This window comes from Lissotriton vulgaris, chromosome 3_1 (assembly GCF_964263255.1).
Source record: "Lissotriton vulgaris chromosome 3_1, aLisVul1.2, whole genome shotgun sequence".
NCBI classification, from domain to species: domain Eukaryota; kingdom Metazoa; phylum Chordata; class Amphibia; order Caudata; family Salamandridae; genus Lissotriton; species Lissotriton vulgaris.
The window spans coordinates 151,557,051-151,571,110 of NC_141689.1; the positions used below are offsets into that span (position 1 = coordinate 151,557,051).

Genomic DNA, 14,060 nt, shown 5'->3' on the forward strand with positions numbered 1-14,060 from the left:
TGGGTACCTGAGAGGAGGGGAAGTGGGAAGAAAAGAGAGGGGAAAGCGAAGAGGGGCTAATAACCTCAAATATTACATCAGCCCTGACATCTTATATGATATCATCAGTCATACAACTTTATTCAGTTCAAGAGAACCATAAAAGTAGACAAGATAAACATTAAAGACACAGTAAAATGCAAGTCACTGTGCAAAAGCATAGAATAAATTAAATATGTTTTACCGCATATCATTATAATACAATGTCTTATGATTAAGACAAAACCTGGGGAAACTAAAATTTCTAACTAGTCCATGAGAAGTCACGCATAATGGGTCCGCCAAGTTACTCGGAATGTCAATCCAGCTAACTGTCAGACAAATTATTATTCGGATATACTTAAACCTACATAAAACCATAATAACGAAAAACATACCACATGAGCAAAACATATTAAAATGAGCTACCCACATGCAACCTATAAAAAGGGGATCAATCATAAAAAATACATAATAAGGTTAAAAAAGGTCAGTAAATAAAGTTCAATGCAATGTTCATAGTGTTAAAATGCTGCATTTAAGTTTAGCCATTCTATTTCTGAGGATTGTGGATTTTAAAAGCCACTCAGATAAAACTAGTGAAAGAAAAAGATTTTTTTTTAATTCTAATCGTAAGAGACGGGATAGACTGGCATTATGATCTCAGGCCCCAAAAGACAGCAGAATGGGTTAAAAAATGCCTTCTGGATTGGGTATAAAACCTGCAAAAAAACATGAAGTGGGCAAGAGTTTGCTTTACGATGCCATCACAAGGGGAAGAGAGGAGGAAGGGGAGGGAAAAGCGAACAGGGGCTAATTGCCCCACATATTACATCACTCATGACATCTTTTATGATATCACTTATAATATCACTGCAACATTTGCAAAGAAATTACTGATGCGAAAACTGTGCATGGCAGGGGCATGAGTTATAGTTACCCATGAACACGAGTTACAGATGACTAAGGGCCAGATATACAATCATTCACTTTGGTGACTAGCAAATGATGCCGAATTGCGACTCGCTATTTGCGACTTGCTAAAGTGAATGTACAACAGTGTCTCAGACACTATTTGCAATTCCCGATGGGGTCGCAAATTGCATGCCTCATCAATATTCATGAGGCAAGCGCAATTTGCGACTCTCATTGGGATTGGCTGACACTCCCAGGGATGGTGGCCTGCTGAGGTCTGTATAAACAAAGGAGAGAGTGAGGGATTTTTTCCCCTGGACTAAAGTATAAATGTAACAAGAATGGAGTATCACCATAGGAATCTAAGAAAGATTATGAATGGGATGTATTTAGAACAAGAGTATTAACCCTTTGTTAAAAAAAACCCTCACTCACCAACCTGGTTGGTGACATGCTTCATCATTGGGGTCCACCCTGATGACCGAGTGCCACCAGGGTGTGCTGCGATACCTGAACTACAGTGGAGTGTCAAGTGTCCCCGCGGGGACACTTGAGAGGCGCGTAGGTAATCTGCCTTGTCTGACTCAGCGAAACTAGCACGTTTTCCAGCTGAGATAGCCTTCCCTCTGCCCCCCGAAGTCTTAGAGACCCGCAATAGGAGTCTCTTTTTCTCCTCGCCTATTTTAGGTTTGAGCAATTGCCTATTGTCGATTTTTGCAATTAGGCGTCAGGAATCTAGGATTGGATGCATGTTAGTGTGTAGACCGCCCTTTTCCTTTTTCTGGTCCTGATGAAAATCTGGGATTTACCTCGTAAAGGTTGAAACATGTAGACCATTCACATAGATACTTATGGTCATAATCACCCACCAGTATCTTCTCACTATTTTTAATATTGTCCAGTTGCTTGTGAATAAAGTTTTTTCAATAAAGTTTTACCAGGACAATTTTTAACATCTCCCGTTTTTTGCACCAATCACTCAAAAAAAACAGCTCCACTGTAGTTCAGGTGTCGCAGCACACCCTGGTGGCACTCGGTCATCAGGGTGGACTCCAAAGATGAAGCATGTCACCAACCAGGTTGGTGAGTGAGGTTTTTTAAAGAAATGGTTAATACTCCTTTTGTTCTAAACACATCCCATTCAGAATCTTTCTTAGATTCCTATGGTGATACTCCATTCTTGTTATATTTGGCCTTCTGAGGTCAGCAGACTACCCTGTATGTGACTCCTTTTAAAATAAAGATTTTTTTTTTTTAGAGGCAGCCCGTTTTCCAAGGAAAACAGAATGAATTTTCAAAAGAAAAATGAAACTTTTAAGTTTAATTTTTTAAGAGCAGGCAGTGGTCCCTGTGACCACTCTCTGCTCTTAAAAAATATTTTCACACCCATTCACAAAGGGGAAGGGGTCTCCTAGCGACCCCTTCCCGTTTGCGAGTGGCTTACCACCTACTTGAAGTAGGTGGTAAACTGCAAGTGTTTTGCGACCACAAATAAGGTCACAAAACAATCATACATCGCTATTAGGAAGAGACGCCCTAGGCACGCCCCTTAAAAAATAGCGAGTCGCAAACCATATTTTGCGAGTCGGTAATAGTTACTGACTCGCTAAATATGGTTGTGCATGGAGTAGACCAATTTCGTGCTCGCAAACGCGACAAATTCCCATTTGCAACCGCAAGCAACGGTCGTACATCTACCCCTATAACTGGTGAATTTCAGTGGTTTTGTACGTTTAAAACAGCATTTTTTTAACTAACATCTTACCCTAACTATAAAGTCAATTTAACCTTTGTTTTTTCAGTGAATATATGAAAATGTTGGTTTTAGTGGTGTGTAAGGTTATAAGAGTAATTTTAGGGTTTAGGGGTGGGGGTAGTGGTAAAGGGTAAAAAGAGTAATTTTGGGATTTAAGGGTGTGTAAAGGTATAGGGTGGTAAGTGCATTTTTCGGGTTTACTGGTGGATAAGGGTATAGGGTAGTAATGTTTTTAAGTTTTAGAGGTGGATGAGGCTGGATATTGAAAACACTTTTAGAGTTTAGAGATGGGTAAGGGTATAGCATGGTAAAGGTATTTTAGGGTGTTAGGGTTGGTTAAGGATATAGGTTGATAAGGGCATTTTATATGTTTCAGTGGATAGGAGTATAGAGTGGTAAGGATATTTTTTAGGGTTTAGTGGTGGATAAGAGTATAGGGTGGCAAGGGTATTTTTAAGGATTTATGGGTGGGTAAGGGTATAGGGCGGTAAGGCTTAGAAAAGGGGGGATTGGGGTTTTACACCTAAAATAGAAAAAAAGTATATTTAATATATTATTTTTTTTAATAGGATTTTGGGGTCCCCCCCAATTTTTTTTAAATATATATTCTTTATATTAAGGCATGTGTTGTATAGTCATTCAACTGTAATACTGTAATACTACTTTACATTCTCCAAAAATGCTGTTTGAAAATAGGTCCAGAAGACTTGACTGAGTACACAGCCCAAGGGAATGTATTGAGTCAAAATATTTTTCGGAAGCATTATTTGTACAAATTGATCTTAAAAACCAAGGAGGACATCAAAAGGTTCCAATTACTGTAGGGGTGTTGATTTTTCAGCGGAGTGGAGTGTGACTATCTAGCCTTGATATTTCAATTCTCAATACTAAGTGTGTCTTATTGATGACAAGTGAATTGTAAAAACTATATAGATTTATTCAACTTACTATCAATACTTGCATTGTCTGAACTCATAGGTTCGTTATAGTCTTATAGGTACGGTACAGTCTGAACTTACAATAATGTGACATGAGCAATGGATAATTGCCTCAGCTATAGTAACGATTGAGTGGCTACAATATTTTCCAACTTTGATGGTATCAAATTAAATAAATTATGTGTGTTTTCATTGTGTTTTAAGTTCTAAGTAAAAATATAAAGCTTCCAGCTTTGAATATGAACATTTGCTCAAAGCAGGAGCGGTTGAAGTATTCACATTCACTTTGGTTATGAAGGGAGACAGTTCAGAAGCATATCCACTCTTAATTTAACTAGAATCAAATAAATGTGGTTATGAAATGAGTGCACTGTAGTAACTAGGCTTGAAATAAATACTCCAGCTTAGCTCTAAAAATTTGCCGCAAAATTCAGTCTATTTTTTCCCAGCAATATCTTCTCACCATCAAATGCCTCACCATCAACAATTTTAATTAGTTAATTATTAAAAAGTGTTTCATTATTTTATTGTAGACATGGAAAACTGCCTGAAATGCCCTGAGGACCAGTGGCCAAACGATAGGAAGGACGGCTGCATCCCCAAGGTCATAGTCTTCCTTTCGTACAGTGATAGCCTCGGTGTTAGTCTGGCTGCTATCACCATTATTTTCTCTGTGACCACCCTTGGAGTACTGGCATTCATTGTGTACCACCGCAACACAGCAATAGTGAGGGCCAATAATCGGGATCTCAGCTACGCACTCCTCGTCTTCCTAATGCTGGCCTTTCTATGTTCCCTCCTATTCATTGGACATCCAAATATAGTCACCTGTATGATCCAACAGGCATCATTTGGGATCATCTTTACTGTTGCTGTGTCCTGTGTATTGGCAAAAACCATCACTGTTGTCATTGCCTTCAATTCAACCAGACCTGGAAGCAGGTTAAGCAGATGGCTGGGACGTCGGGTATCTGGTGCTTTTGTAATTGTGTGTACACTGGGACAAGTAGTGATCTGTCTCTCTTGGTCACTCACCTCACCACCACACCCTGACACTGACATGCAGTCTGAAATTGGGAATATGGTCCTGCAGTGTGCCCCAGGGTCTACAGTTGCCTTCTACACCATGATTGCTTACATGGGCATGTTGGCATTTGCCAGCTTCACTCTGGCTTTCCTAGCCAGGAAATTACCCGATAGATTCAATGAAGCCACACTCATCACATTCAGCATGATGGTGTTCTGCAGTGTCTGGGTCACCTTCATTCCTGCCTACCTCAGCACCAAGGGCAGGTACATGGTGACCGTGGAGATCTTCGCCATACTGGCTTCTAGCTCTGGGCTTCTGGGCTGTATATTTATCCCAAAATGTTATATTATTCTGTGTGGACAAGTTGTCGACAAGAAAACACATTTTACCTTAAAGATTCACTTGTAGGTACACTTAAGATGTTGTAAACTGAGACACCATTTCATATTGCACCATTTTTAGTAGATTGTAAAAGAGCATTTAAGTTTACACTCAACTAGATTTTGTTCAGAGTATAAAAGATTAAAACAGCACTTGTCTTTTGTCCAACTTTTTATAAGTTTTCATTAAAGTTTTATACATGTACATTACTATTCTTTTATGAGCTCAACGAAAATAATGTGAAGCTTTTCAGCAGTGGCCTATTGTGTATGAACTCTTAATTGCTTTAACAAACACCACAGGGGTACATATGCAGATGGTAAATATGCATATGTAACCTGGTAGAAGCAGTCTACTCTGCCGTTCACTGTAGAGAACATGAATTAATATTCATTATGTAACCATCCTGCAACTTTGAGGTGCTTGTTACAATAATAAATTACTTTGCATTAATGAAGCTTTGTATTTCTAGGGTAAACTAAATTCAAGCAATGCAGAACTAACCAAAGCAACTCACTATATGGACATCAAATTGTGGTGTTTTCAAATTCTGAGGATCAGCATTCGGTAAATCTGATGCTGTTAAGGCATGTGTTGTCTTGTGACTGGACTGTGGGGGGAGGATAGCAATGTATCTTAGGTGGTGGTACTTGTAAGATAACTAACCCATTTGAGGCAGGGTTGGTGGCAGAGTGACAGAGAGGAAGGCAGTGGAGGGCACAGAGCTTTGGTGTCAAGCCCACTGGAATTCTCAAGGCATCATGGCCTCCAACTCTTCAAATGGGGCTGTATCTGACATTAGTGGCCATTGAAGTTCATTACTACTTGGGGGATATTAATGATTGGGCCGGGGACCATGTATACTCTTACATGTTTATGGCCTAGCTCAGAAACGAAAATAAAATCATGATAAATATTCTGGCTAAAAGGCGTGAATAAGGAGCGTTACACATAGAAAACTGAAGACAGTCTCAGTGACCAGGATACATACATTTTGTTGCTAAGTGGCCCCACCTGAGAGGTGTGAATGGTCACAGAGGAGTTGTTAATGAAAGCAACAGAAAGAGGATACATAACACACTGAAGAAAGCCACACCCACCTTGTTTTGTGAAGACAGGACCCCTGCAGGATGATTAAAGAACGTTTAGCTTTTCACAACGACCCTTGCCAGCAGCTCCCTTTTTCAACCTGGAGGAGCAGGTTGCCAGCGAACAGTAGGAATTCCACAAAGTAAGCAAACACTACAACAACATATAATACAAGGTATAATTCATCTTTCCCTTTAGCAAAAACTCTAAGAACAAAAAAAAATATTCGAAATAAAAGTGAAAATAAAAGGTACCTAAGTGCACACAAAATCATCAAATCTTTTCGGTTTCACCTTGATGCGAATACTTCGATTTCTTGCAGCAGGGGCAATTACATTTTCATTTTGATTGCCCTCAGGGTTTTGGAACTTCAACCACTGTGCCTGTTTGGTTGCACTGCACACTGATACCTTTCTGGTGTTCCTCCATCTGCCGTCAGACAACTTTACCCTGTTACCCTTTACATTCACCAACATTTCTTGGGCACATGAACATTTTGATAAACCTTTCCTTACTTTGTAACCTTGAAATACTCTCACAAACAAGCCTCTTTCGAAAGGTCGCCCAGGCTTCAGAACTTTCCTGGAGTGTCTCTTACTATACACTCTTTGGTACTTTTCCACACAACCTTGTTAAAGCTTCAGAACTACACTCCGCCCTCCAGCTCTGTTCATCCATGCTGGATTGGCCACAGTGCATGGTACCCTCCCTTTGAGTAAACTGAAAGGTGTCTCTTTGGTAACAGAATGGGGAGTGGTTCTGTAGTTCCATAACATGTCTTTGACCTGTCATTTTCAGCATAAGTTGCCCATGGACACTAGTTGAATACACTCCACAAGCACGGTATTACACCGTTCAACTAAACCATTTACCCTGTGATGATAAACAGGAGTTTTGGTATGTTTGATTCCTCAATTTATCAAAAACCTCTCAAATTCTTCAGAAACAAATTAAGGGCCATTGTCTGTTACGATTTCAGCAGGACAACCTTCCCTCCGAAAGATGTCTTCACAAAAGGAAATCACTACATTAGATTTAACTTTCTTTACAAATGCCACTTCCGGCCACTTTGAGAAGTAATTAAACATGACAATAGCATATTTATCAATCACTTTGAGAGTCTCAAATGTCCCACAAATACCAATTGAAATGTTGTCCCATGGGACCTTTGGCAAAGGTAAAGGACTTATGGTTGTCTCATGGGTAGTATGAGATTTGTCGCTGCATGCACAAGGTATACAATCCCGCACATACCTCTCAATGTGGGTGTCCATTCCTGGCCACCAGAAATCCGCTCTGATTCTTCTTTTCATGGCAGACATCCCACCATGCCCCTCATGCATGAGACTCAACATTTCCCTCAGCACAATGGGCACAACCAACTGACAACCTCTTCTCACAATGCCCTTCATGACTGCCAATTCAGACCATATGAGTTTAAAGGATTCTAGATCCTTGTGTAATTTCCACTCTTGATTATGGCTCAATGCCTCCATGAGCTTACTAGTGATATCATCCTCAAAAATAGCTAATTTAGCTAATTTCCACTCTTCTTCACTAATGGCACCGCACACATCTTCACTTCTGCCACCATCCATTCATCTTCACATTGTTGCCAACCCAACGGTAACCTGGATAAACAATCAGCATTGAAATGTTTTGCTCCTGGCACATATTTCACCTCAAATGCATATTGTTGAAGGCAATAAAGCCACTTGGGAATCCTAGGTGTGGCCCTACCTGCACCTCTCGTAGAGAACAGATCCACTAATGACTGGTGATCGGTGTGTAACTGAAACTTGGTACCCCACACAAAAATCCAGAATTGTTGCTCCCCACCAACACCCCAAAGCCTGCTTCTCCACAATAGAGTATGTGTACTCTGCTCCTTTCAAGGAACGAGAGGCAAAAGCCACCACCCTTTCTTTACCCTCATGTACCTGCATGAGAACTGCACCAAGACCATGATTACTGGCATCAGTAGAAATTATGGTTTCATCCTCCGGGTCAAAAGGTTTTAAAGTGACTGCATTTGCTATGCTTTTCTTTACTACATCAAACGCCTGTTGACACTCATCTGTCCACTCAGATTTCATCCCCTATTTCATTAGTTTCCTTAGCTCTTGCACTCTTTCAGTAAAATTATCCACAAACTTGGAGTAGTACGCCGCGAGTCCAAGGAACGACCTTAGTTGATCATTGTCGCTCGGAGCAGGTGCGTTCTCCATGGCTTCCACTAAGCTACACCTTAGTTTGACTCCTTCACTGGTAAGAGTGTGACCTAAGGACTAAGGGTGGGTGGACAACTTCGTTCTGCCCACAGAATGTGCGGAGATTTTCCCCTTCCGCGATGTAGGCGGAGAAACAAGACAAATCTCCGCACACTCGCGGGGAACGGAGTTGGCCTCCTGCCTGCAGTATTAACACTTTAAAAATCATTATAAATAACATTTTAAATAACCTTACCTTATCGGTGGCAGCCCCGGGCTTCCCTCGGTCTCCAGCGCATCTTCTACTGGGAACTGCGCATGCGCGGGCACCCACGCATTCGTGAGGAATGCGAATGCCGGGCACCCGCACATGCGCAGTTCCCAGAAGAAGATGCGATGGAGGAGGGAAGCCCAGGGACGTTCACGATAAGGTAAGGTTATTTAAAATGTTATTTATAATGTTTTTTAAAGTTTTTTTAATACTGAAGGCGGGAGGGCGGGGCGTAACAGAGTTATGAGGAGAGTGCCTATCCGCGTAGACCCCTTACGCAAATTACGCCCACCCTTACTCTACTTCTTTCAAACCAAACTTACACTTCTCAATACCAATCGTGAGACCAGCATCCAACAATTTTCTTAAAACGTTTTCCAAAACCACATCTTGTTGAACTTTATCACATCCCCACACTAAAACATCGTCTTGAAATATCAAGACGTTTTCCAAGCCAACCAACAAGCTCTGCATCACTCCTTGTAAAACAGCAGATTCTGATGCTAGTCCAAACAGCATTCGGACAAATTGTAATGCTCCTTCAGGAGTGATAAATTAAATCAAATGTTTGGACTCTTAATGGAATAACACCTGATGGCATGCGCTGGCCAAATCCAGCATGGGAAAACACGCACCCCCTTTTACACTTACCAACATTTCATTAATACGAGGGAGAGGATGATGATAAATACAGATGTTGTCATTCAGATCCCTCAAATCAATGCACATCCTGAAATTACCATTGGGTTTCTTGGCTATAACTAAGGGACTTAACCATTCAGGTGCCTCTATAGGCTCAATTACCCCTTCCTTTCATAACCTCTTCAACTCTTCTTTCAATTTGTCTCTTAGCATTAAAGGAACATTCCTCATGTTGTGCACTTTGGGTACTGCATTACCCTTCAAGATAATGTGGTGTGAGAATTTTTGTAAACATCCTAAAGTATAATTAAAAAGTTTAATCAACTTGATGACCAAAATATTTGTGTCAGGTGATGACATTAGTAGAACTTGCTCTGAATGATTTGGATAAGGGGCGGCTCTAGGCTCATGGTGGCCGTGGCCAGGGAGCGTAGGTCGGGGGCCCCGGAAGAGAAGGTCCGGGTGGGGCGGAACACGGAGGCCAGTGAAGAGGGGGGTCAGGGTGTTTGGAAGTGAAATAGAGCCGGAGGCCACCAAATCCCTGCCAGGGGCCGCCACGCAAATATGTAGCCATCCTCCGAGGAATATTATATTAAGGATATATATTGGTGTGGTGGCCCCTGGGGTTTGGTGGCCCTGTGCAGGTGCACAGCTTGCACATGCCTAAGGCCGCCCCTGTTTGGATCCAAAATGATGTCCAACGCCTGTTGTTCCCTCCATCCAATTAGAGGTTTTCCTTTTTCCACAGCATAAAGTTTAGCCACAGTTTTTCTGGCCTGGAAACTAATTTCTGCCATGACATAACCTAGAACAGGCAATCTATTTCCACAATAACCTTCAGGTGTAACATTGGTGGCATTCAACTCTTCCAAACCAAACCCCGACTCTCCCATGTTATCCTGTCAATAATAGTGAAAGGTGAACAAGAACCCGCCCAGACATGTACTATTGTGCCTTTGATTTTAATAATACACTTGTGAGGACGATAACTATCCTTACTCTCATCACAATTAAAAACTTTGGCTGATTCATTCATTAGTAAACAAGTTTACAGGTTTTTTATAGTCAGACACCTCATTGCCTTTGCGCACTCTCGCAAAATGCCCCATTTTCTTGAATCTTTAACACCTGCTTCTTACCTCAGGACCATGATTTGCATCAGATGTGTGCCTTGAACTACCACATTTGAAGCAAGATTTGAATTTGGGTTTCACCACATCTTGTTTTCTTTCGTTCACTTTAGTCTAATCATCCTTCTTAAATACTTTTTTTACATTATGTACACTGTGAACTGTATCATCCAGGCAATCTTTTCTGGCACAAGTACCTCCCAATTCCTTCATATACCTAAGGGTATTTTCCATTCTTCTAGCTACATCTATGATTCTTTCTAAAGTGGAATCCTTCATACCCAACAACTTTTCTTGCACCTTAACTCTAGACATTTTATTAATCATTTAATCCCTAATTTTTTCACCCCTCAGGTCCCTAAACTTGCAAGTAACTGCTAACCTTCTCAAATTTGCTACGTACTGTTCAATGGACTCTCCCTGTAATTGAGCATGTGGAAAAAACGTATGCCTTTCCACGCCCACACTTAATATTTTTTACCAAAATTCTCTTCTAAAGCCTTCAACGCAACTTCATATTCATCCAAGCCACCAACACCCCCATCACCACTCTCACCACCATCCTCAAAACAAATGTCCTCTACATTTCTTCCTTCAATGGCCAGTAAAGTTTTAATGCATTTCTCCCTTCCAATCCCAAACAATGATTGAGGATAGCTAATGTCCTCCTTGCCATGTACACATCACCCCCAATGGCCTCCAGATAAGTTTCGACGGTTTCTCTCCAATCCTCTCAACCCATGCATGGCTGACATGTACTCTGTAGGAACAATGGTGGCGCAGGTATGGACTGTGTCGCACCAATGTATGCAAATGACAACTATTTTTTTCCCAGTGCTTTATTCCGTAGGATTACAAACGTTCTTGCCACTCAATTATGGTATGCGGGTCACTGGGTCGTAAAGTTAGATGGTGCATTGTCTTCATCTGAGAGAAATGTCACTTCGTTAAAAGACGTGACTCTTAATAAAGTCCCACCTGTGAGCTACTCACTGTACATACCTAATACATTTCTTGATGGCACGCTGGATTTGCATGCGGCTGAAAAATGGTGTGTATCCCCCATTATGAGATTTTAAAATCGCAGACAGCAGCATCCATGGGTGTGCGTATCACCACTCCTACTGACATGCCAAACCACTCGAGTAGTTGTTTCCGTTTGTAGTTTTTCTCCTCCAATATGGCAGCACGTATTGCATCGCAGGCCCACGTCCGCCTGACCCCACGATGGCGGCATTTTTTCACATTGACGCAATGACCTCGGAATCCAATCCTTCCAATGTAGTGGGACCAGCGTGCTCTGACTCTTTGCAAGCAGGAGCTTGAGCGCCAGGAAAACAGCATGAGACACTGCACGTGATCAGCGATGGTTGCCCCGAAACAGGTAGGAAATCCTTATAACATAGTAGCAGTAATGGCACGTACCTCACTCCAGCAGATTACTCACTCCAGCAGAAATCTGAACACAGGGTGAAGTTGTCTCAAATTTGGCAATCAAGGGTCGTATTTCACGAGCAAAAACACCAAAATGACTGTATATTCTTATGGAAAGTCTTGGGTCCCTAAAGGAGACACATCCCATCCTTGACGCCAGTTTTGTGAAGACAGGACCACTGCAGAATGATTAAAGAAGGGTTATTAGCATATAACAACGACCCTTGATAACATGCCAGCAGCTCCCTTCATCAACTACTCTCCTCAATGTTCCAGAACCACCAAGCTACCAGGAGGAGCAGGTTGCCTGGGAACAGTAGGCATTCCACCAGGTAAGCAAACACTACAACAACTTATAATACAAGATATAACACCTTGCAATCCGACATATACAAGAATCCTAATCATATAGAAGGTGCCCAAAACACACAAATCACCTTACAGTCTAATATCAGGCAACACACTGACTGTTGCATCTCAGTACATGCGTAGACAGGTTCCTACAATTGTGTAGTGTGTGTGTGTGTGCGTGTGAGACACAACATAACGCACGCCATGGCAAAACAAGAGCAGATAAACATCAGTGAGAAAGACATCACAATATGTATCCTAGATGTGTCATTATAGAGAATGCCAAAGCTAAAATTGTTCCTGTTCCGCTGCCTATATGTCCTACACAACACAATCCTCCACATTAAACAATCGACCTTTTGTTTAGTTGCATTATATCCATGGCCTGGCGGAAGGTGAAGGAGGGTCAGGCTGAACACACTAAAGATGGGATCGGACGGTGGTCTTGGCTTCTGGGGCTTTATTACACAGCTCCATAGCTTCAGCAAGCAGTGAAATGGTGCAGTGAGAGGGACAACTAGGAAAAGAGGCTACTGAATGGATCATTGGGGGCGACTCAGAGAAACACAAACAACTGCTGTACCTTGTGCCAAAAATCAATCAATCAATCAATCAATCAAAGCATTTATATAGCGCATTACTCACCCGGAGGGTCTCAAGGCGCTAGGGGAAAGGGGTCCGCTACTGTTCGAACAGCCAGGTCTTGAGCTGCTTCCTGAAGGCAAGGTGGTCCTGGGTCAGGCGGAGGTGGGTCGGGAGGGAGTTCCAAGTCTTGGCAGCCAGGTAGGAGAAGGACCATCCTCCTGTGGTGGCTCTTCGGATGCGGGGGACGGCGGCGAGGGCGTGGCCGGTCGATCGAAGCTGGCGTGTGGGAGCGTAGAAGTTGAGGTGGCTGTTGAGGTATCCTGGGCCCTGGTTGTGTTGGGCTTTGTGTGCGTGGGTGAGGAGACGGAAGGTGATTCTCTTGTTGACCGGGAGCCAGTGCAGATCTCTCAGGTGTCCCGAGATGTGGCTGCGACGCGGGATGTCCAGGATGAGCAACAGGGAGTAAAAGAACATCTGCACAAAAAAATCGAGCGCCTACAATTATTAAGCTATCACCCACTTTTCTTTAGTAAATATAGACTATAAAAAATTTTCAAAGTCTTTAGCATTGCGTTTAGAATCTTTTTTACCCGAGCTTTTAGGGAAAGAGCAATCCGGTTTCGTTAAAGGTAGACTGCTGACAGATAATACTAGATTGTTTTTTGACATTCTCTCTAAGACTTCGCATGGCTCTCATCCCCTTGCAGCTATAGCCCTAGATGCAGAGAAGGCTTTTGATCGAGTTGAATAGCCATATCTGTTTAGTACTCTGAAGTGGTTTGGTTTTGGTCCAAAGATTTCCACCCTGATTTCGTTCCTTTATTCCCGCCCTAGAGCAGCAATTTCGGCAAACGGTACCTTATCTTCTTACTTTTCTCTTAATAGAGGGGTTAGACAGGGATGCCCACTTTCACCTTTTTTATTTAATCTTGCTTTAGAATCTTTCCTTTTGAGAATTCGTCAGAATGCTAATATACATGGTTTTAATTTCCACGACTCTGATATTAAGATGGCAGCATACGCTGACGATGTATTATTATTTCTCTCCCAACCAGACGCATCCCTCCCTGCTTTTTTAGATGAAGTTAACTCATTTGCACAAGTATCTGGCTACAAATTAAATAAGGATAAATGTGAAATTTTGCCACTTACCAAACTCACTCTCAAGGACGATTTCTCTGCTTCGGGCTTTACTTGGAGCCCTAACTCTATTAAATATTTGGGTCTCCATTTTACTTCTTCTCTTTCGGGCACAGTTACTAAGTGTATGGATGACTGTTTACAAAAATTGACCACTCTCACTAGCAAAT

At 41.9% G+C, this 14,060-nt stretch overlaps 1 protein-coding gene across 1 annotated transcript in view; it reads left to right on the forward strand.

Moving 5' to 3' along the window:
• Positions 1-5,065, forward strand: part of LOC147726130 (vomeronasal type-2 receptor 26-like) — a 175,825-nt gene extending 170,760 nt beyond the window's left edge. Inside the window, exon 5 of the mRNA XM_086963427.1 lies at positions 4,161-5,065. Coding sequence (XP_086819553.1) covers positions 4,161-5,065 — 905 coding nt within the window. The remainder of the gene's footprint in view (positions 1-4,160) is intronic.
• The last annotated feature ends 8,995 nt before the right edge of the window (positions 5,066-14,060 follow it).